The sequence below is a fragment of the Camelina sativa genome, chromosome 14 (genome assembly GCF_030686135.1).
Source record: "Camelina sativa cultivar CO46 ecotype springtype chromosome 14, ASM3068613v1".
Taxonomy (NCBI): domain Eukaryota; kingdom Viridiplantae; phylum Streptophyta; class Magnoliopsida; order Brassicales; family Brassicaceae; genus Camelina; species Camelina sativa.
In genome coordinates, this window is record NC_141893.1 from 18,502,074 (window position 1) to 18,523,001 (window position 20,928).

Below are 20,928 nucleotides of genomic sequence, written 5' to 3' on the forward strand. Positions count from 1 at the left end.
GAAGTTGCAAAAATGTGCCGTCAAATTCACATGTTTATTTTAGAATAGTACTAGTATTACATTTTTACTAAAACTTCTATCAATATTCACTACAAATTAATAATTTTCTGGTTTTAAGTTAGATTAGTGTAACTTTGAATACAATTGATAAAACATATTAATTTTATGAAAACCTTATATAAATTTATAAATCAGAAGCGTCGAGCCTTCTATAAGAAACCTAGGGGTTTTTTTTTTTCTACTCAAAACCGCATTAAACCAAATAACCGATTTTCATTACCAAATTTTTGCTTTCCTGCTCGTCTGTGTATTAAAATTAAATTGATCCTTATAATTTTGTAATTTAAGTGTTGTTAAATTGAGGGCATAATTGGTTTTTGATTATTATAAAATACTCCCTCTGTTCCAATATACAACATCTTTTAGAATATTTCTTGTTCCATTTTATAAGATTTTTTTTCAAGTTTCTATGCATTTTTAATGTTAATTTAATAGTTTTTGACTACTTAAATTATGCAGTATTTTTTTTCTATTGGATGAATTTGGTTAAATGATACAATATTTAATATTTCTTGTTTCTTAATTTTTGTGCTCTTAGCCAAAAAAAATATTATAATTTGGAACAGAGGGAGAACATGACCAAACTTTTCAAATAAATACATAGATTGACCAAAAAAAAATTAAAAATATACTTTATCTCAAATTTTCCCCTTTGAATGGAAACATAACTTCTTTAATAAGTCTAATGGAGTAGTTTAGACAATTTTTTACAATGTTTGGTAACTAAATTTTTTATTACAATTGATGTGTCTTTTTTTTTTTTCTGATCAACAGAATTGATATGTGTCTTTTTTTTCTTTTCTTTCTGATCAACAGAATTGATATGTGTCCATGGTTTAAATTCAAAGAGAAACAACTTAGCATTTTCAACTTAAAAAAAATCCCCCATAAAGAATGGGCTTTGAAACCAACTTTAAGACCTTCTAAAGAGCTCTCTCAAGAGAAGGGTCCAGCCCAATTATAAAGGGCTCTCTCTTAATAGACCAACGGAGACAATTCCGTATACTCTCCGGCGAACCTTCGAGGACCTTCTAAACTCTAATTCTTACGACGACTCGACCACTTTCATCACTCCAAAATTGAGATCAACTTCACGACGAACGAGAACTAATGGAGCAATCGGCTGCTCCACAACCTCCGTCGATGCCGTTACCATATCTTCCAAGCTCCGTTCAAGCCTCGAGAGATGACCTTCAATGTATCGGAACTATGGAGATCGTCCGGCCAAAACCAGTCGGTTTTCTCTGTGGCACCATACCCGTTCTCGCCGATAACTCGTATCCGGCTTTTACTTCCGCCCTCCTCCCTCCTCAGGAAACGTTTGTTACATCTCCCACTTCTTCCTTCTTCTTCGTCATATAACGGTTCTGCTTACACTTTGTTTGAAGTTTTTTTTTTCTTCAATTTGTTGCAGCGTCGTCACTGCTCCGAGGTACCAGATGCTTCCGATGGAGACAGATCTTAATCGGCCTCCGTTGTTGACGGATTTTCCCGATAATGTTTTACCCCTCGCCGCCGTCAAGTCTAGGATCACCGGAGGTATGGTTTAGTTGTTCTAGTTATACTTGTGGCGTTTAATTATTTTGTTGAAGGTGGTGTGGTTATGGTGTTTTCACTTTGACAGATATATCTAAGGAGGCTAATGTTATTGCTTCGAACCTTAGCAAGAAATGTGAAGCCCTTGCTGTGTCTGGTTTAGTGGAATATGGGGATGAGATAGATGTGATTGCTCCTGTTGATATTCTTAAGCAAATCTTTAAGATACCTTACTCGAAAGCTCGCGTTTCCATAGCAGTTCAGAGGGTTGGACAGACTCTCGTATTGAATCCTGGGTGCGTCTTTGACTTTTTTTTTGTTATTTCAATCTTTGTAGTTTTCAATGAGTAAGTCTTAGATGTTGGGACTTATATCTTGTGTGATGCAGACCTGATGTTGAGGAGGGAGAAAATCTGATTAGGAGGCATAACAATCAACCCACATGTACAAAAAACGTGGATGAATCTTTGTTTCTAAACTTTGCTATGCATTCAGTGAGGATGGAGGCTTGTGATATTCCCCCGACGCATCGTCCACATACAGAGAAATACTCGAGTTCGTCTGCTCTCCCTGCGGGGGAGAATTCTCATGGGCTACAACAGAATTGTGATAGTGCTCCAGACGACAGACTTGATAACCCTGCAGGGGGTAGTAAACAATCTAAACGGGATGGTTTCATTTGTCAAACTAAGAAGAGCAAAGAAAACAAGGCACGTGAGCCGGTAAAAAAAAACACTCAAATCAGTGAAAAGATCAAGCCTTCTGGAGATTCTGATAAACATAGAAGAGGTGGGAGCAACGAATTTTTAAGAGTTCTATTTTGGCAATTCCACAACTTCCGCATGCTTTTGGGTAGTGATTTACTTCTGTTCAGCAATGAAAAATATCTGGCTGTAAGCTTGCACTTGTGGGATGTTAGCCAAAAGGTTGCTGCTAAAACTCTAAGTGGTTCTGTTTTTTCAATTTTTCTGTAGACCTCTGTTAATTTTTTTCTTTTCACGCAGGTTACACCTTTGACCTGGCTTGAAGCTTGGCTAGATAATGTAATGGCCAGTGTGCCCGAGTTAGCAATTTGCTATCATGAGAACGGTATTGTCCAAGGGTATGAGCTTTTGAAAACAGACGATATATTTTTACTAAAAGGTATCTCGGAGGATGGTACACCTGCCTTCAATCCTCATGTTGTTCAGCAAAACGGTCTTACTGTTTTAAGGTTTCTTCAATCAAATTGCAAAGAGGATCCTGGAGCTTATTGGGTAATGTTTTAATTATCCCTGAAGTTGTTATATCATTCCTCCAAATTTTTCCTTGCGTACTCAAAATGATTTGGTTATGTCTTCTTCAGCTCTACAAAAGCGCTGGTGAAGATGTGCTTCAGCTCTTTGATCTTTCCATTATTTCAAAGAACCATTCAAGCGTTCATAACGACAATGCAAGCTCATTACCTTCTTTGATTCACACTGGGAGAAGTGACTCTATGTTTTCTTTAGGAAATCTTCTTTACCGTGTTGGTCATAGGCTTTCTTTGTCAGTGGTAAGTAGGGCGAGCATTAATCTTCATGTAACATCAATAAGAACTTAACTTCCACTTTCTGACATTTTGCATCTTTTGCAGGTGCCAAATGATAGGAACAAGTGCGCTAGGTTCCTCAGACAATGTTTAAATTGCTTGGACGGGCCTGATCATATGGTATTAGTCGTTAAAATATTGTTTTAATGTTTTCTCTTCAAACTTTTGATGGGTACTCATTCGTGATACCATTCTGGTAGGTTGTGCGGGCATATGCACACGAGCAGTTTGCAAGGCTTATTCTGAACAATGACGAGGAATTTGATTTGACTTTTGAGTCTAATAGTGTGCAACGTGAAGTCAAAATAACAGACCTAGAGGAGGAATCACTTGATCCTGTTACTATTGTTGACCGTGCAAATGAGGCCTTGATTTTCTCAGAGGACAAGTTCACTGAAGATTGCTCAGTTTCTACTATAGCGCCTTTAATATCTGTTACACCAAAGTTAGAAACAAATGTGTCGCCTTGCAATGAACTCGTACATTCAGATACTCCAGACTCCCACGATACTGAAAGCTCTGCAGTGCACACCAGTTCAGATACTAATTTCGATTGTGGTCCGGCATGCCAAACTGCAACTATTCCGATCTCATCTAAAGTAGTAGCAGTAAACCATGTTTCTCAAGCTATAAAGTCTCTAAGGTGGACACGTCAACTACAATCTTCAGAACAGGAGGAGGCATTTCTTGATATGTTGCCTGATTTTTCCAAGTGTGCATGTGGTGATCCCGATTGTATTGAGGTTTGTGATATCCGTAAGTGGCTTCCAACATCTAAACTAGACAGAAAATTGTGGAACCTCGTTCTGCTTCTCGGTGAATCATATCTGTCTCTAGGGGAAGCTTACAAAGAAGATGGACAATTGCACCAAGCTTTGAATACTGTGGAGTTAGCTTGCTCGATTTATGGATCGATGCCCCAGAAGTTTGAGGAGACATTGTTTGTTTCCTCGATGAACAAGTCTCTTTCATTGCAGTCAAAATGGCAAGCAACAACGCAAGTGGAAGATTTAGAAGAAAAATCAGGGCCATGTGACATCAGTGTCGGAGAACTTTCATCAACACGCCTCTTTTGGGCTAGAGTATGGATGTTGGTTGGCGACATATATGTTCAGTTCCACATTCTTAAAGGTCAGGAGCTCTCCAGAAGAACTAAGGAGACATCCACCAATCATTTAAAAATGCCGTCTGAAGTAGTTAAGGAAGTACAGCTGCTCAAGAAAAAGTTAACTGAGTATAGTCAAAATTGTGCCTCGTGTTCATTAGTAAATTGCAGCTGTAAGAGTGATAGAGCTAGCAGTGGAAGCAGCGCAAGTAGCAGCAATGGAAGTAGTGCTCGTACTGTGCCTCATAGCAGGAAGCACAATAGAAAATTACAGTCCAAGAATGTCGCCAGCAGGCTCTCACGAAATGTTGAAGATGAACGTGTTAATTTCAAAGTTGAGAACACGAGCCATAAAGAAGAAAGTACATCCAAGGGAAGAAAGGAAGCATTTCCTCTGGAGCAGAATGAATTCAACTCGAAAGGATCCCCAGGAGCAAAAAAGGGCGGAATCTTTAAATATCTTAAGGTGTCTAAGGCTGATGATGCAGAAAGCAATCTGTTGGCTGCCTTAAATTGTTATGAGGAAACTCGAAGAGCATTACAGGAGCTTCCAAGCGGCTGTAATGAGTTGCAGTCTGTTCTTAGAAAGAAAGGATGGGTATGTAATGAACTTGGTCGGAACCGTCTCGGGAGCAAAGAGCTCAACAAAGCTGAAGACGTTTTCGCTGATGCTATAGTGGCATTCAAGGAAGTCTGCGATCATACAAATGTTATACTAATTAACTGCAATTTGGGTCACGGACGACGAGCTCTGGCTGAAGAAATGGTTCCAAAGACGGAAGCTCTCAAACTGCATCCTGCTTTTAAAAATGCTTACCAACAAGCTCTGGGGACTGCAAAACTAGAATACAGCAAGTCACTTAGGTATTACATGGCAGCAAAGACAGAACTCGATGTTGCCACCAAAGAGGCTAGTTCGGTTCCAGACAATCTGAAAGTTGAAGTCTATACACAGCTTGCCCATACATATCTCAGATTTGGTATGCTTCTAGCAAACGAAGATACAACTCCTGCAGATCGCGAACAGAAGATCATCCTAGAAAACACTCATGATGCTTCTTCTGATGGAAAATCCAGCGACTTGAGAAAACATGACGTATTATCAGCCAGCGATGCTATAAGAGAGGCATTGGCAGTATATGAATCTCTCGGGGAAATTCGCAAACAAGAAGCCGCATACGCTTACCTTCAGTTAGCACGGTATCATAAAAGTTGCTGCTTGAGGTTTTTGGAGACAGAGCGTCAAGGAAGTTCTCCTAAACCCGAGACTAATGTCATCCAGAGAGCCAAACAGTATGCTTTGTTGGCAGATAGAAATTGGCAGAAATCAATGGACTTTTATGGCCCCGAGAATCATCCTTCCATGTTTCTTACGATCCTGATAGAGAGATCGGCTCTTTCCTTCAGCATTTCAAACTTCTGGCAGTTAAACGCTGTAAGTGCTCAATTCCTTCTAGCTGTATTTGTTTTTTTTTTAAATTTGATTTCGGGCATATAGATTCTTAACTTATCTTGTTTTTGCCTAAGATGCTTGAGTCAGCTTTGTCTCGCTTGCTGGAAGGCCGTCACATCTCCAAAACATATGCAGAATCTTTAAGAACCGAGGACCCAGAGCTTTACACCAAATTCTGGGCCCAATTGCAAATGGTTCTAAAGCGTATGTTGGCCTTATCATTACCAGCAAGCAAGTCTCAGACTTGTGGAAGATCCGAAGACTCCAGAAAACTAAGAGAACTATATAAAGCATCACTTAAGTCAACAAACCTTGGTGAGTTGAACGCTATGCATGTCTTGTGGACATCATAATTTTAACTAGGTAATGTTCTCTTCTCTCTGCTTGTTTCTGACCAAATTGATAATTTTATTTAATATTAATGATGCTTAATATTTTTTAATTATTATTATTTTTTTCTATATTTCTTAGGCAGTCTCATACATGGGCAATGATGCGATTGCGAAACCATCATATTAGTATAAAATGGTATCAGAACTAAAGCTAGTTTTCTAAATAAGTGTGATAGTGTGAATCATAAAAGAATGGTATTGAATTTTAAATGTCTTGGCAATATTATAAATTTTATATCATAGACTATCTTCATAACTTCCACAATTATCTATTACTCTATCAAAAGCTCTAAGCCAAAATTTATAAATTCTAACTTTTTAAAAAGAAATTTTAATTTAATTAATTAAAAAATAAAAAATGAAAGGGAGACGGAGTGCGACTGCGACGACGACTGAAAGCTAGGTTTGTACGGTGGTTATGATTGATGACGGGAGGTGGAGCGAGGGGTTCGAGTGGTTTCTGAGGGGCCATTGTGGTCGGGGACTGACCGGAAGTCTATCTTTGATTTTGAATGGGTTACCTTTTTTGTTGTGGTCTTTGGTGTATTGTGGTGGAATCTGTCAGTTTGGTGGTGCTTGTGTGGTTCATTATGTCTCAGTCTTTGTTTATCAAGGGCAAGGCACCTCTGGTGCGTACGGAAACAGTCAAGATTTTTAACACGGTCTTGGCTCAACGGATTCAGCAATTCTCTCTCACCCTTATTGGGAGATTGATGAATCCATCGGTGCAAAGGGTGGAGTCCTTGGTGTCCACTTTACCGAAGATTTGGAAGCTTGAAGAAAGTGTTGTGGGAGTAGATCTTGGTCAAGACACCTTTCAATTCAACTTTGCAGAAGAGGCAGACCTGCAAGGTGTCTTACAGAATGGACCTTACCATTTTGATGGATGGATGATTTCTTTGGTTAAATGGGAGCTAATCATCTCTCCAATCTATCCTTCAGCCATTAATTTCTGGGTGAAAGTGGCTGGAATCCCAATGCATCTCTAGGAGATTGCTACGTTGGAGGCTATTGGGAAGAAGATAGGTACTATTCGTGAAATTGATGAAGATTCTGGGAGTATTTGTGTTACATTAATGGTTTTAACCCTCTTCTTTTCAAGATGGTTGTGCCCTTTGAGTCTGGGGATGAAATTATAGTATCCCTTGAGTATGAGAAGTTGTTGGGTCTATGTGACAATTGCTTTCGACTCACACACGATATGAGAAGTTGCCCAGAGTTAAACAAGACTGTTGGGGCTCAGGGATTTGATAACCAAGCAGATAAGAGAGGAGTTCAACGACAACATGGGATGGTTAAACAAGGGGTGTATCATAATGAAAGTGGATGGGAGAAGCCTAGGAAATATGCAAATAGAGCTCTTGATTTTCAATCATATGAGGCGAATGCTGTGGCTGGTAGTTCCGGTTCTAATCAACAGAATCGTCATCAGGGATCGGGTTGGGATCCAAAGAGGCTGTATGGTTCTGTGGAGGGTGGAAATACGGGTGCAAAGCGTGGAGGACATGCGTTTTCTTTCGAGTATACAAGCCAGACTCCTCCTTTTCATCTAAACAGGAAAGGGTTCGGGTCGGTATGGCCAAAGCCTCTTTACAAAGCAAAACAAGTTCCTAAGGATAAGACGGTGGAGGAGTCACTTGGGGTTGGTTCTGTTGTTTCGGTTCTTGATGAGTCTCGGTCTGATGCAGAGATGGTGGTGTCCCCTCAACACAAGGTTGATAAGGATTTAGCGGTATCAGATTTTGAGGAAGCTACTGATGACCTTCTTGAAGATGGTAGTCTTCAAGTGGAAGGTCACGCTGCAGTGGAGCAGAATACGGTACCGTTGGTGAAAGGTTTGGGTATGTCTGATTCAACTGTGGTGGATATGCAAGATATTTCTTTATCCTCTATACCGAATGCGTTGGATGTGAGTGTTGTAAGTTCTGCTTTGAGTAATGTTGAGTTAGGTTCAAATGTTGGAGATCGGTTGAGCCTTCCTAGCTCCCGGGTTAAGAAAGTGGTTAAAAAACCTGTATTATCCCTGGCATCTCCTGGAAAACGTTTGCTTGCTAAAGCTCTATCTAAACCTGCAGGTGATGTTCACAAACAAAAAGTGATGGGAAAACAGGGGACCAAGTTCACGGTTGACAAACCTCCGGGCGGGGGACAACCAGTTAAGAAAGGGATGGTGGCTCTCCCGAAACTACCGGCTCAAACGTGAAGGTCTTGAGTTGGAACTGTCAGGGCATCGGGGCGGACCTGACAGAGGAGTACTTGGGAGATTTGTGGAAAAAGCATCATCCAGATATTATATTTTTATCAGAAACAAAAAAATGTATTTCTTATTTAAAAAAGTTTCAGAATAAGTTTGGTTATGATAAGTTGTTTACTGTTGAACCCTGTGGGTCTCATGACGGTTTAGCTCTTTTTTATAAGGATGAAATAAATCTTTCTATTTTATATGACTGTGATCGGTTAATTGATGTTCAAGCTTTTTCTGGGCAACAAATGATTTTTCTGCCTTTTGTTTATGGGGATCCCATCCCTCACCATAGACATAAGGTTTGGGATAAGTTAATTGATATTGGTTCGTTTCGGATTGATCCATGGTTTATGATAGGGGATTTTAATGAACTTACTGGGAACCATGAGAAAACAGGCGGGGCATTAAGATCAATATCTTCTTTTGTACCATTTAATTCTATGATCCGACATTGCGGTATGTTAGAATTCCCCTGCTATGGTGAGCAACTGTCTTGGCGAGGTAATAGACGGAATAATCAGATAGTCTGTTGTCGTTTAGACCGGGCGCTAGCTAATGAGGATTGGCATTGTCTCTTTCCCCATTCAAAGGTCGATTATTTAGAGATGATTGGCTCTGATCACTGTCCTATCCTCGCCACTTGTTTGAAAACGGATTTTCGGCGACATCGACAGTTTCGTTTTGATAAGTGTTGGCTAGGTAAGGATGGTTTATCTGGAGCGGTGGAGTCTGGGTGGAACCGTACAAAAAATTTTCGGACACCGGTATTTGTGGACAAGTTAAAGAACTGTCGTAATTCAATTTCTTGGTGGCGGAAGAACAATGTTTCTCATGGGCCGACCATTATTTCATCCTTGAAGGCGGCTTTGTAGGAGGCAAAGATGGACGACTCGATTTTGCAGGACGAAATTCGGAGTATAGAAAGGAAGCTGAAGGAGGCCTACCAGGATGAGGTGTTATATTGGCAGCAGAAAAGCAGGAAGTTCTGGTTACAAGTTGGGGATAAAAATACAAAGTTTTTCCATGCTTCCACGAAACAGCGACGAGCAAGAAATAGGATTGTTGGCTTATTTGGTCCAAATGATGTATGGACTGAGTCGATTTCGGGTATGGAGGATATTGCATCAACATATTTTACGGATCTTTTTAAAAGATCTAATGTGAGGGAAGTCTCATAAATGCTCCAAGAAGTCCCTACCCTGATTACATATTATATGAACAGGACCTTAACGAGGGAGATTACGGAATCAGAGGTTCACAAAGCTTTGTTTGCTATGCACCCCGAGAAATATCCGGGTCCCGATGGGATGACAGCTTTGTTCTTTCAACGTTTCTGGTCCGCTCTAAAAGGAGATTTGGTTGCTTTGGTCAAGAATTTCTTTCGAACGGATCATTTTGATCCTCGTTTAAATGAAACAAACATTTGTCTAATTCCTAAAAATGAAAGACCTCAACGGATGACGGAATTTAGACCGATTAGCCTTTGTAATGTGAGTTATAAGATTATCTCGAAGGTCCTGTGTTTTTGGCTTAAGCGGTTTCTCCCTTTACTGGTTTCGGAAACCCAACCGGCGTTCGTTTCGGGTCGGCTAATTACAGATAATATCTTTGTTGCTCAGGAGATTTTTCATGGTTTAAATACAAATCCTCGGTGTAAATCCGACTTTCTGGCATTTAAGACGGATATGAGCAAGACTTATGACGTCGAATGGGATTTCTTAGAAGCGGTTATGGTCAAGATGGGATTTGATAGGAAATGGATCTATTGGATCATGTGGTGTGTATCTTCGGTCTCCTATCAAGTCCTTCTTAATGGACAGCCTCGGGGCTTAATTAAGCCCCATAGGGGTTTACGTTAGGGGGATCCTTTATCTCCTTATTTGTTCATAATATGTATGGAGGTTTTAATTGCCAATATTTAAAACGCTGAAAGAGAGAGTAGAATTACGGGCATCAAGTTAGCCCGGGACTGCCCCACTATTTCACATTTATTGTTTGCTGATGATAGTTTGTTTTTCTGTAAAGCAGAGGCGGCAAAATGTACTACGGTTATGGAAATTATAAGGAATTACGGGGAAGCTTCAGGTCAAGAGGTGAATCTGGAGAAATCCTCCATTATGTTTGGGAAAAAAGTTTCACCTGAAAGCAGGACTCAATTAAAATCTGTAATGGGTATTTCCAAAGAAGGGGGTATGGGCTCATATTTGGGTATTCCTGAGAATCTTCAGGGTTCGAGAACTAAGGTTTTTAGTTATGTCAATGATCGTTTGGATGATCGCGTGAATGGCTGGTCTGCAAAGTACTTATCGAAAGGTGGAAAGAAAGTTATGATTAAGTCGGTCGCGTTGGCTCTTCCAACTCATGTCATGTCTTGTTATAAACTACCGCATGAGTTGACGTCTAAGCTTACGAGTGCAATTTCACGGTTCTAGTGGAAATCTAACAATAAAGCAAGAGGATTGCATTGGGTAGCCTGGGATAAGGTGTGTAAGGACAAGGATGACAGCAGGTTGGGCTTTCGTACATTAGAACAATTTAATGATGCAATGTTGGCTAAACAATATTGGCGGTTAATTCATTACCCGGAATCCCTAATGGCTCGGGTCATGCGAGGTAGATACTTTCGGAATAAACACCTTTTACACGCTAAGAAGCCGTATTCCCCCTCGTTTGCTTGGAGGAGTATTTATTCTACTCAAGGCTTGGTGAAATTTGGTGCAAGGTGGGCGATAGGCTCAAGATGTCATGTTTCGGTATGGCGGGATCCCTGCATACTGGATAATCAGCCAAGACCGGCTAATGGCAGAAGTCGCCTGTTACATCCCAATTTAAGGGTTAATCATTTAATTAATCCTATTACTAAGGAGTGGCATATGCCAATTCTTGAGGAGTTTATGGACCCGACAGACATTCAGATTATTCAAGCTATGGAGATCAGTAAAGTTTACAAACCGGATAAATTGATTTGACACTATACTAAATCAGGGAAATATTCGGTAAAGTCGGGTTATCGGCTAGCACGTGAATTAATCACAGAGGTTGAATTTGGGCCGTCTTGTACGACCCTTAGGGCACAGGCTTGGAAACTGGAGGTTCCCTCGAAGGTTCAACATTTTTTCTGGCAGATTGCCTCTAATTCCCTTCCAGTGATGGAACGACTTGCTCATCGGGGTGTTCGGTGTGATACCCTATGTAAATGATGTGATTCGGAGGTGGAGGCTATCAATCACGCACTATTTGAGTGTTCTCATTCTCGTCGGATCTGGGATTTATCTTCTGTTGACTTTACTTCCGGGGATTTTCCTTCTGGTTCCATATACACAAATCTAGATTATATATTTTGGCGGGTGTCTTGACAGGCGGGCGCTCCGAGTATACGTCTTCGTCTACCATTGTCTGGTCAATTTGGAAAGATAGGAATAAAAAAGTTTTTCAGGGCTGTGATGCAGAACCAAGCGAGGTTATTAATCAGGTGGACAATGATAAATTGTTATGGGAAGAGGCTAAGTCCTTCTATTCGATTGCCCTAGATCCTCTGCCTGCGGAGTCTCGGGATCCTCTTCCCCTTTGTCAGGTTGATGGTTCTTGGAAGGTGTCAGATCCTCTTGTAGGTTTGGGCTGGTGGTTTTGTAATAGTGAGGATATCACGCAATTTCTGGGAGCACGGAGTCAACGTCGTAGTCCTTCCCCTCTACATTCGGAGATTCAGGCTTTGATTTGGGCGATGGACTCTTTATTGTCGGTGGGGGTTGACAGTCAGAATTTCGAGATAGATAGCGCGGAATTAGTGGCGATGGTGCAGTCTCCTGATGAATGGCCCGCTTTCTCCAACCTCTTGGACGATTTCAACGTTCTCCGATCATCCTTCCCATCCTTCCAGCTGTCGTGGATCCCACGGACGTCAAACATACGGGCAGATTGTCTGGCTCGTTCTTCTAGATCTTTATCTTATGAGACTTCTTTTGTAAACTTGGGCAACCAATCTTGGAGCTATTTTCTAGTTTAACGTTAGGTTGAAAAAAAAAAAAAATTATAAATTTATCGATTAAATGATTGTTCATAGATTTCTTACCGATTAAATGGCCTAGAATCAACAGTAAAACCTCTCTAAATTAATAATGTCCGGATTCGATAAATTAATAATTATAAATTTATCCTTAAATTAATATTTTATTAATTTATCGATAAATTATTATTTTATTAATTTATGATGAAATTTTTTCATTTTTATAATTTTGAAAATTTTTTTGTTATAAAATAAAATTTTTTTGTTAGTATTCACATTTTCTTAATTTATAATTTTGGCTGATTGATGCTAATAGTTACTAAATTATCCAGATAAAAATGATAAATGTTAGAAACTTAGAGTTTAGAAGAAATTATTGGTACTATCCTTCATAGTAATTACTATGAAGTCGAAGAAGATATTGCGGTACTTTTAAAATCAATTACATGTAAAAAAATAATTATCGCATTTGAGACTCTATTATTTTTGGATGAGATTTGAGAATACAACATCCAAAGTTTTGATGCATTGAAAAAAGTTAGAGATTTGTTCGAACTAGAATGTAGATTAAAAAATAGACATACAACAATAAAGACATATTTCACTAAAATTTTTTAAGATATATATATATATATATATATATATGTTGACAAAAAAATATATATATAGTTTATATCATTATTAATTTATGATATTGAAGGATCATATTTTTACACAGATATTCTAAAAAAATTATTATTTTATAATTTTATCAAAATGTGTTATTTTTTATACCGGTTTCGGACTAAAAATTTTATTAATTTATAACAAATTTAATTTAAAGAGTATTCATTAAAAAAATTATTATATATATTATTGTCGTATTCCAAGAATGTGAGATGTAATAAATGAGTTTCCAAAACCTTTCAGTCTCTTTGTTAACGAAGTTTATAAAACATAATTTTACATTCCTGAAATGCCACCATTCAACTCCATACAATGCCAACATTGATTTATTTTATTTTATTTTGTTTTATTTTGCAAATTTTATGTCTACTTAGTAGCCTCTACTATGATTAGGGATGTTAATTGGGCTGACCCGGTCCGAAAATCGTAAAGTCAGTTTATGTTTGAGTCCAGCATGGTTTGGTCTGAAATATTTCTGACTATATTTTAAAGCCCGAGTTCGGCCTTAACAATGCTTTTTGGGCTTTTTTAGGCTTATCTTACAAATCAATAATTCAAACTTATAAGTCTTAAAGAATAGTGTTTAAAGATGCATTGTAAAATAAATTAAAATTTTAATAACTCATCTATATTCACTACAACCAATTTTTTTTTTAAAAGTTTAAAACCAAATAAAAATTTATATTTTAACCAAATAAAACAATATATAATTCATATAAAATATTATAGATAAAAAGTTTAAAAGTATTAAGCAAGGTTATTAAGTAAATATGAAATTAAGATTAGAGTTTTAAATTTTATTTACAATAAATCATTAATTAAATATTGCAATCAAATATTTTTTTTTAAAAAAATCTAAATATATTTGTTAAAAGACTTTTCGGGCTGACTCGAACCCGGTCGGATTAAGCCCGAAAAATCATATAACCCAAACAGACTGAATCTAAAATTAATAACCCAAAAATCATTTTTTCTGGATATATATATTTAAATCTGAATCTAATACTTTTCATAGCTGAGTCTGCCCGCAGACTTTGGTCCTAATTAACATACTAACTATGATTAACCAAGAAGGTGTGAAAGTGTGATATGTGCGTGTGCTCTATCGTACACGGATAACTATATATACTGTCTATTTTTTCACACTAATTGACTTTCGTATTTAACACATCCTCCGGTCATGGGTAAATGTCCAACAAACAAGGGCCATAGATTAATCAAAGTTAAAAAGCATCAATTTTAAAAATATATATATATTTTTTTTTTAAATAAATTCAAGCGTCAATTTCTAATGAAAAATCCCCTTCAATAGCACTAATCTAAGTTTTTCTTCCAAATCTAGCACACACAAGTCAAATTTTCCAAAATTAACATTTATGAATTAAGATAATAATTACGGAAAATAAGGGGAAAATGACATAATTTCTTTGTTTCACATCGTCTCTTTACCTAACCTCTCACGAAAGATTTAAAATGGAGATGACCCTGATTCTTGTGTTCTTAATGGAGATTACCCAATTCTCATTGCTGATTCTCACAAGCTCCTCCTTAAACCCTTTCTATATATATCTCGTAATCTCATCCTTCGTGTTGTTACCTTTAATCCGAAGCCAATCGTTAAGAGGGTGTGTACTTTTCCCCTGCATTTTTCGTTAGATCTATTTTTTAAGAATGTTGAATCGATATATCTCTCAAAATTATGCTTTGAGGTCGAATTAGGGAGAAGCTAACGGTGCTGAACCGTCAGCGGCAGCGCTATTGGGTACAGATTCGTCATGCGAGGGTCACAATGGTTTTGTCGGCAGCGGCGCTGGTCATGACGGCGTTAAAAGAGCTGGAGAGAGATAAGAAGAAGGTGGAGAGGATTAAGCATAATGTTTGGTGATGTGATTGAGATTGCTAGGATCATAAGGCCACTCATAAGGAATTGAGTGGTTTAGTGAGAGAGATTTTAGGGACTTGTGTTTCTGTTGGGTCTACTGTGGATGGTAAAGATCCAAAGGATATTCAACAAGATATTTAAGATGGTGAAGTTGAAGTTCCTGAGAATTGAAATGAGGTTTGTTTCTTTCTTTTACTTCTTCTATTTGAGGTTTTAGTTTTTTCTCTTTTTTATGGTTTATATTTTAGAGAACAACAACGACTTAACTTAGTTTTGGATAATTATTGCAACTTTTTCATTTATCTAGTCCCATGTTTTTGCTTATTTTGATTCTTATATGAAATGTTTAAACTTTTCATAGGAATCTGAATATGTGTTTCTAATATGTTTGTCTGTTTAGTTGAGAGTTTGTGTTAGAAAATTAGATAGAGACTTTCTATATTATCGATATTGTTTAGAAGATTAGAGAATGGATGGTTTGTTGATACATTATTGAACGTCATCATTTGATGATTGCCATACTCTTCTAGCAGAAGGTCCTTCACCTGGTCTTATAGGTACATAACTTTTGTCCCAAGCTTTGTTGTTGTTACATGAATGCTTAGAGTCCAAGGGACCAGTGACATGTGTTCTTCTTGCACTCGCCTGAGTGTTTTTTGAAGAATTTTCAGTCTTAGAACTATCCCATCCATTTAAGCTAGACAGATTTGGAATGGTTTTATGAGAATGGTAACTGCTAATGTTACTGTTAGAGGTCTGTTTGCTTATTACTTTGGAATTTCATTCATATGTTAATCATCATAGAGTTTCTCACTTAAATAATGAATGGAATTAAGATTTGTCTAAAATTCAGGAAGCATTGTTGAAAATTTAGGAAAGTATCCGTAAATATTAGGAAGATCTTCCTGAACAGATTTTATGAAGTATTTTAGTATTATGTCTGTGATGTCTTTGAAATGTTTCTTAACAAAATAGAATTATCTTATGTCTTTTGTTGGAGAAGTGTGTGATATCTTTGATGTGTTTCATTGTAATGTGGGGTTTTTTGTTTACATATTGATTTCAGCAAAGAAGAAACAAATGGTGTAAGGAAGTTGAGTATGTTGTTCCAAAGAAGAAACGTAGAGTTGATGATGAACAAGATGTTCCATGGTGGAGCACAAACATGGAAAATCTTGATTTAGTACCAAACATCTTGTTAATCAAAATGTATGTGCTCCACCATGGAACATCTTGTTAATCAAAATATATAATGCTTGAGTAACATTTTTAGATTTTTTTAACAAGATGTTCCAAGATGTTCCATGATTTAGTACCAAAAAAATCTAAAAATGTTACTCAAGCATTATATATTTCTAAACAACATAGAGTAGAATTGGATAAAAGAACACAGTCTCTCATCTGCATATATCCAAAGCATACTTGCATCTTGTGTCATCTGCATATACATCACGTAGCTTAGAGAAACCTTCAGCCCTATTTCCTGTGATAAAAATTGAAATCAGTGAATAAGTTTCAGGAAAGTTTTCATGAATTCTCAACAATGCTTCCTTAATTTTCAAATGTGACTAAGACACACATCAATACAAGAGCAATAAAAAACAAACATGTAACAATCAAAATTATTAAATCCTAAACCATCACAACTTTCCCTACTAACACAAAAAGTGAAAAGGACTCTCTCTATTTAATTTAATAGACTTTTACTTCGCTAAAAGAGGAAATTGAAGTGAAGCTAGTGATTAGTGTCTACAAGGAAGTATAATGTACACAATCTTGAACATGAAATTCCATACCCATATACTATGAAATCATGTAATCACTACTACTAATGCTTTGGTTTTATTCGCAAGAAAAAAACTCACCAGTCTAATTTTCTAGAAAGAGAAATGACTTGACCAATTGTTCATGTAAGACTCCACTCAACTCTACGCTTCCCTTCCATATTTTATCAACTAACCTAAATTTCCAGAAGATGCAAACAAATCATGGAAGTAGACAATAATCCTAGAAATTGTATCGACATGGTAGAGGAAATATTCAATTACATTCAAAATCAAATTTACTGTTTTTACGAAAAAGTAAAAGAACCTTTGGTAACAAATAATTCGATCGATCTGTTATAAACAATGGAGCAAAAAAAAAGACAAACATTCGCCACCCCCGTTATGGGATTTATCGTTGTTGAAGATCACAAATCAGAAAATTCCCCAGATCCAACACCATCTAAATTATTCAAATTAGAATTAGAGATAAAGATTGGAACCTGCGAAGCTTGGGTTATCTCTTCTTTCTGAACCAGACCAGAGCTCGATCTCTTTGGTCATTAGATTCATCCTTGGGCTCCTCTTCAATGTAGGGAACACAATTGCTGATTTCACTGACTTTGGCTTAATGGCTCACCGATCTGATTGGGTTCGCCGGTGAAACATTTGGAATCGACGGAGAGCGAGGAGTGAGGAGTGCTAACAAGCCCGCAAGATCAACACCAGGGACTCTAACCGCTGGGATTCCCACACCCGGAACCCTAGCATCACCGACTACTGGAGCATCAACATCGCCCCCTCCTGCCACACTCACGGAATCCCCCTGGACACCCTGCGACTCGCCAACACCCTCTGCTGTCACACTCTGGTCCTCGGTCTTACTAACCATTGGGGCTCTCCCCCTACCACGACCATGTCCGTGTCCACGACCACGACCACGACCAGTAACAGCATCCTCTCTAACCATCTGCACTACCATGAACAAAAGGCTAAGCACACAATTAACATAACACAAAATCATAAACTCACTACGGAATCACACTAAAGGCTCGAAGAGGATGTTCTAGGACTCCATGCCACACACAATTGACTAACTCACATAATCAATCAAGACATGCAATCCCAAACATCACAACAGAAACCTAGTGAACCCAAACCTAGAACCGTAAGGGCTCTGATACCAAACTGAAACGACCTGACCCGTTTTTTTTTTTTTTAAATAAATAATAAATAATAATAATTAATAACTACAGCTAGTGGTCCCATACCCACTAGCCACCTAACCACAAACACAACCAACAGCGATACAAATATCCAATAAATAATTCAATAAATAATAACCAATAACCAACATTAATTCTAAATCATAACCTAATGATCCAACATCATAAACCAGAGAAACAACAATCCTAAACAACATTCTAGGACTCAACTCTAGCCACCTAACAGAAGACAGACAACCAAGCGAACCACTAGAACATCCTCCTCTTCATTGCCTTGATTCCACGATCACACTTTGCCTTTACCTGCACCACAATGCATGAGTATTTTATAAACACTCAGTAAGGCAATCCTCCCATCTACTGGGCTATACATACAAGCAATAGAGACAACTCTAACCATCAATAAACAACCAACAATCAACAATAACAAACCAAGACTCAGCATCGACCGACACCAACATGCATCGACCGACGCATGCTCGACATAGCACGAAAACCCTAGAGTTTATGCGCCGTCCTCGCATTTGCATCGACCGACGCACAGAGTGCATCGACCGATGCAATGCCGAGCATCGTTTTCCCCCGAAGCTTCTCGCCGGATCTTCGTTCCTACAACCACAAAAACTCGATCCCAATCCACAAGAAAGCTTCCTAACGTCCCAAATAACCATCTAACAACTCTAATAACACATAACATGCAAATCAGAGAAATCTCTAGCTTAGATAAGCCATGGTCCTGCACTTATCCTTGCCAAGAAGTTTCTGAACCTCACTCAAGCAAGAAAACACTTCTAGAAGCCTCCTACAACGTCCTAAGCCTCAGATCTCACAAGAAAAAGCCACCAATTCACAGAAAACTCCAAGAACACCAAAAACACTCTTTTTCTCTTTTGTTTCTCTCACAAGCGGCCAAAAACGACTATTGAGACAAAAGAAACGATATAAGGGTTTTCTTCTTCCCTTTGCCCAAAACGCAGCGTTTCACTTAAGTTGAAACGCGCAGAACCGGACATGCATCGACCGATGCACCACATGCATCGAGCGATGCAGCCCCTAAACCGGGATTTTGGTTCGCGGATGTTACAGAGTTGAACTCTATTTTCGTCACCCCTCTTTGACCATAAATTAAAGTGATTATTTTGGGCATTCTTGGACTTGAATTAGGCTCAAAATAGACTGGACTTGGTAGACAACATCCCCAATAGAATTTCCTATGCTGTCCTTGCCCATAATCTCTTGAATTAGCCCAATAAGTGCATCCTTGAACTTCTCTCTCTTTCACTCATTGGTCCAATTTGCTGATGAGAAACAACATGGGTTGTACCATTTCTTCACTTTTGGCTTAGTAGAAACAAGACCTGGTTGCCATACATAATTCTGGAAGCTCTTAAACTAGTTGGACCTAAAACTCTTCAAGTGAACAAGTAGATTAACCTGCTTTGGCAAATGGAATGTATCGCAATTGGTTGTTTGGCTGGAAGAATTGATCTTCAATTTCTTTCGTGTTGAACAAGGTTCAAGGATTTTCTTGGATGGTCTCATGATCCTATCAATACCACTTGTAACGCCCCGACCGCCAACCTCTCAGTGGGTCCCATGTCCAATCCCAGTCCATGGACCCATCTTCATTAATGGGCCTCACATACTCTCACTAGGTCCGTGAGCCCATCTATATCTGACGGCCGGTTTGCTACGTCCGAGAGGCTTTGAAGACTTATCACCGTCCCTACAAATCACCACATAATTATCCTCTATTTATATATATATATAATATATATATATATATATATATATATATATTACTATTATAGAAATAAATGTTTTTGTTTTCCTGTGTTTTCCTCACTCGCACAGTTCTGACAGTCACTTCCCGGAAGGTCACCCATCCTAAGACTATTCCAGCTTAAGCACACTTAACTCTGGAGTTCTCTCAGGACCCTTGACCGAAAAGATAAGTGCACTTTGGTGACATAGGTGGCCAAATCAATTCTTTTAAACCTCTCCGCAAGTCTCTGAAACCGGGGTGTCACAACTATGTTGTGATTCTTGTCTCGTTTTTTTGAAATATTTTAGAGTGTTTATAATAGCGGTGTACCTCTGATGTCTTTTTATACATTTGTATTTTATGTAAATAAAATTATAAAATTTTAAATGATTTTCCTTTCATCTTTTAAATAATTATTTTGAAAAAGTTCAATGTGTTCTCTTTACTTATATTTTGATAGCTTTAACTTCTTGAATTATTATATTTATGTAATTAGATCTTGTAACAATAATTATAAGCTATCTTTCTCAACATTAAAGTAAAACCTCTATAAATTATTATTTTATAATCTAATAATCACTATAAAATAATAAATTTTGCTGATCTCAAATCGAGACACTGTAAAAAATAACAAAATTCAATAAGATAATAAGACAATTTTTTTTTTTTGAAATCTCCACGTAAAATATGGTTCCAATAATATCATAAATTAATAATTATGTAAAAAAAAAAATATATATATATAATGATATAATAATGTATGCTTCTTGTAAAGCTCATATCTACAAAAGAAAATTGTTATGTTGCATTTTCAAACTATATTAATATAAAATACTCTATAACATGTTATAATAATAGCTAACTTTTTTTTTAAATAGTTTTCAATTTCTAGATATGCATCATTTACATCTTGAGTTTGATAGACTATTAAAATACGAAAATTGATATTATTATTCATAAATTTGAATTTATGTATGTCACTCTGATTCACAGTATCTGATATGCATATATTTTACCATGTCTAAGCATAGATTATTTACATCTTTTGCATAGTTTACTAGCTAGTTTTATCATTATTTTGCATTGTAGGTTATGTTTATGCGTTAGAGTAGATTTTGCATTGCATTTGCATTGTTTCTTGTTTAAACAGGTGATTTGGACCTCAGGGAGCATGGAAATGAGCTGAAGAAGAATGGAGTGCAACCAGTGAAGCAGACAAAGGCTGGAATAGAAGAAAATCAAGGTTCAGAGGCCACTCG

The 20,928-nt window shown here is 37.6% G+C and overlaps 3 protein-coding genes across 4 annotated transcripts; all 3 read left to right on the forward strand.

Annotated features, from left to right (window-relative positions):
• The first annotated feature begins 1,048 nt into the window (after window positions 1-1,048).
• Window positions 1,049-6,372, forward strand: LOC104742068 (uncharacterized). 2 transcript variants are annotated; one of them, XM_087485455.1, is made up of 10 exons: window positions 1,049-1,379; window positions 1,475-1,599; window positions 1,685-1,892; window positions 1,985-2,522; window positions 2,601-2,852; window positions 2,942-3,130; window positions 3,212-3,286; window positions 3,367-5,706; window positions 5,799-6,087; window positions 6,196-6,372. In XM_087485455.1, exons 1-9 carry the CDS (start codon window positions 1,171-1,173, stop codon window positions 6,075-6,077), a joined length of 4,215 nt encoding a protein of 1,404 aa, XP_087341581.1. In that variant the 5' UTR covers window positions 1,049-1,170; the 3' UTR covers window positions 6,078-6,087; window positions 6,196-6,372. The 2 variants fall into 2 exon arrangements, with proteins under 2 accessions (XP_087341581.1, XP_087341582.1); XM_087485456.1 differs by having other exon boundaries at window positions 6,200-6,372.
• Window positions 6,373-8,606: 2,234 nt separating this feature from the next.
• LOC147928387 (uncharacterized) lies at window positions 8,607-9,233 on the forward strand. The gene has a single exon (XM_087486117.1). It carries the CDS (start codon window positions 8,607-8,609, stop codon window positions 9,231-9,233), a length of 627 nt encoding a protein of 208 aa, XP_087342243.1.
• A 1,722-nt stretch (window positions 9,234-10,955) lies between these two features.
• Window positions 10,956-15,056, forward strand: LOC147928388 (uncharacterized). Its single transcript, XM_087486118.1, has 5 exons — window positions 10,956-11,298; window positions 11,347-11,553; window positions 11,721-12,325; window positions 14,753-14,857; window positions 14,937-15,056. The coding sequence occupies exons 1-5, from the start codon at window positions 10,956-10,958 to the stop codon at window positions 15,054-15,056; spliced, it is 1,380 nt and encodes a 459-aa protein (XP_087342244.1).
• Window positions 15,057-20,928: the final 5,872 nt, after the last annotated feature.

Bases quoted from the DNA above. Each gene is read 5' to 3' on its own strand.
- LOC147928387 (XM_087486117.1), top strand. From the start codon at position 8,607: ATGATTTTTCTGCCTTTTGTTTATGGGGATCCCATCCCTCACCATAGA.
- LOC104742068 (XM_087485455.1), top strand. From the start codon at position 1,171: ATGGAGCAATCGGCTGCTCCACAACCTCCGTCGATGCCGTTACCATAT. The intron at 1,380-1,474 runs GTTTGTTACATC...AATTTGTTGCAG, and splicing joins CTCCTCCCTCCTCAGGAAAC to CGTCGTCACTGCTCCGAGGT. The intron at 3,131-3,211 runs GTAAGTAGGGCG...CATCTTTTGCAG, and splicing joins ATAGGCTTTCTTTGTCAGTG to GTGCCAAATGATAGGAACAA.
- LOC147928388 (XM_087486118.1), top strand. From the start codon at position 10,956: ATGGCTCGGGTCATGCGAGGTAGATACTTTCGGAATAAACACCTTTTA. The intron at 11,299-11,346 runs GTAAAGTTTACA...ATACTAAATCAG, and splicing joins TATTCAAGCTATGGAGATCA to GGAAATATTCGGTAAAGTCG. The intron at 11,554-11,720 runs GTAAATGATGTG...GTGTCTTGACAG, and splicing joins TGTTCGGTGTGATACCCTAT to GCGGGCGCTCCGAGTATACG.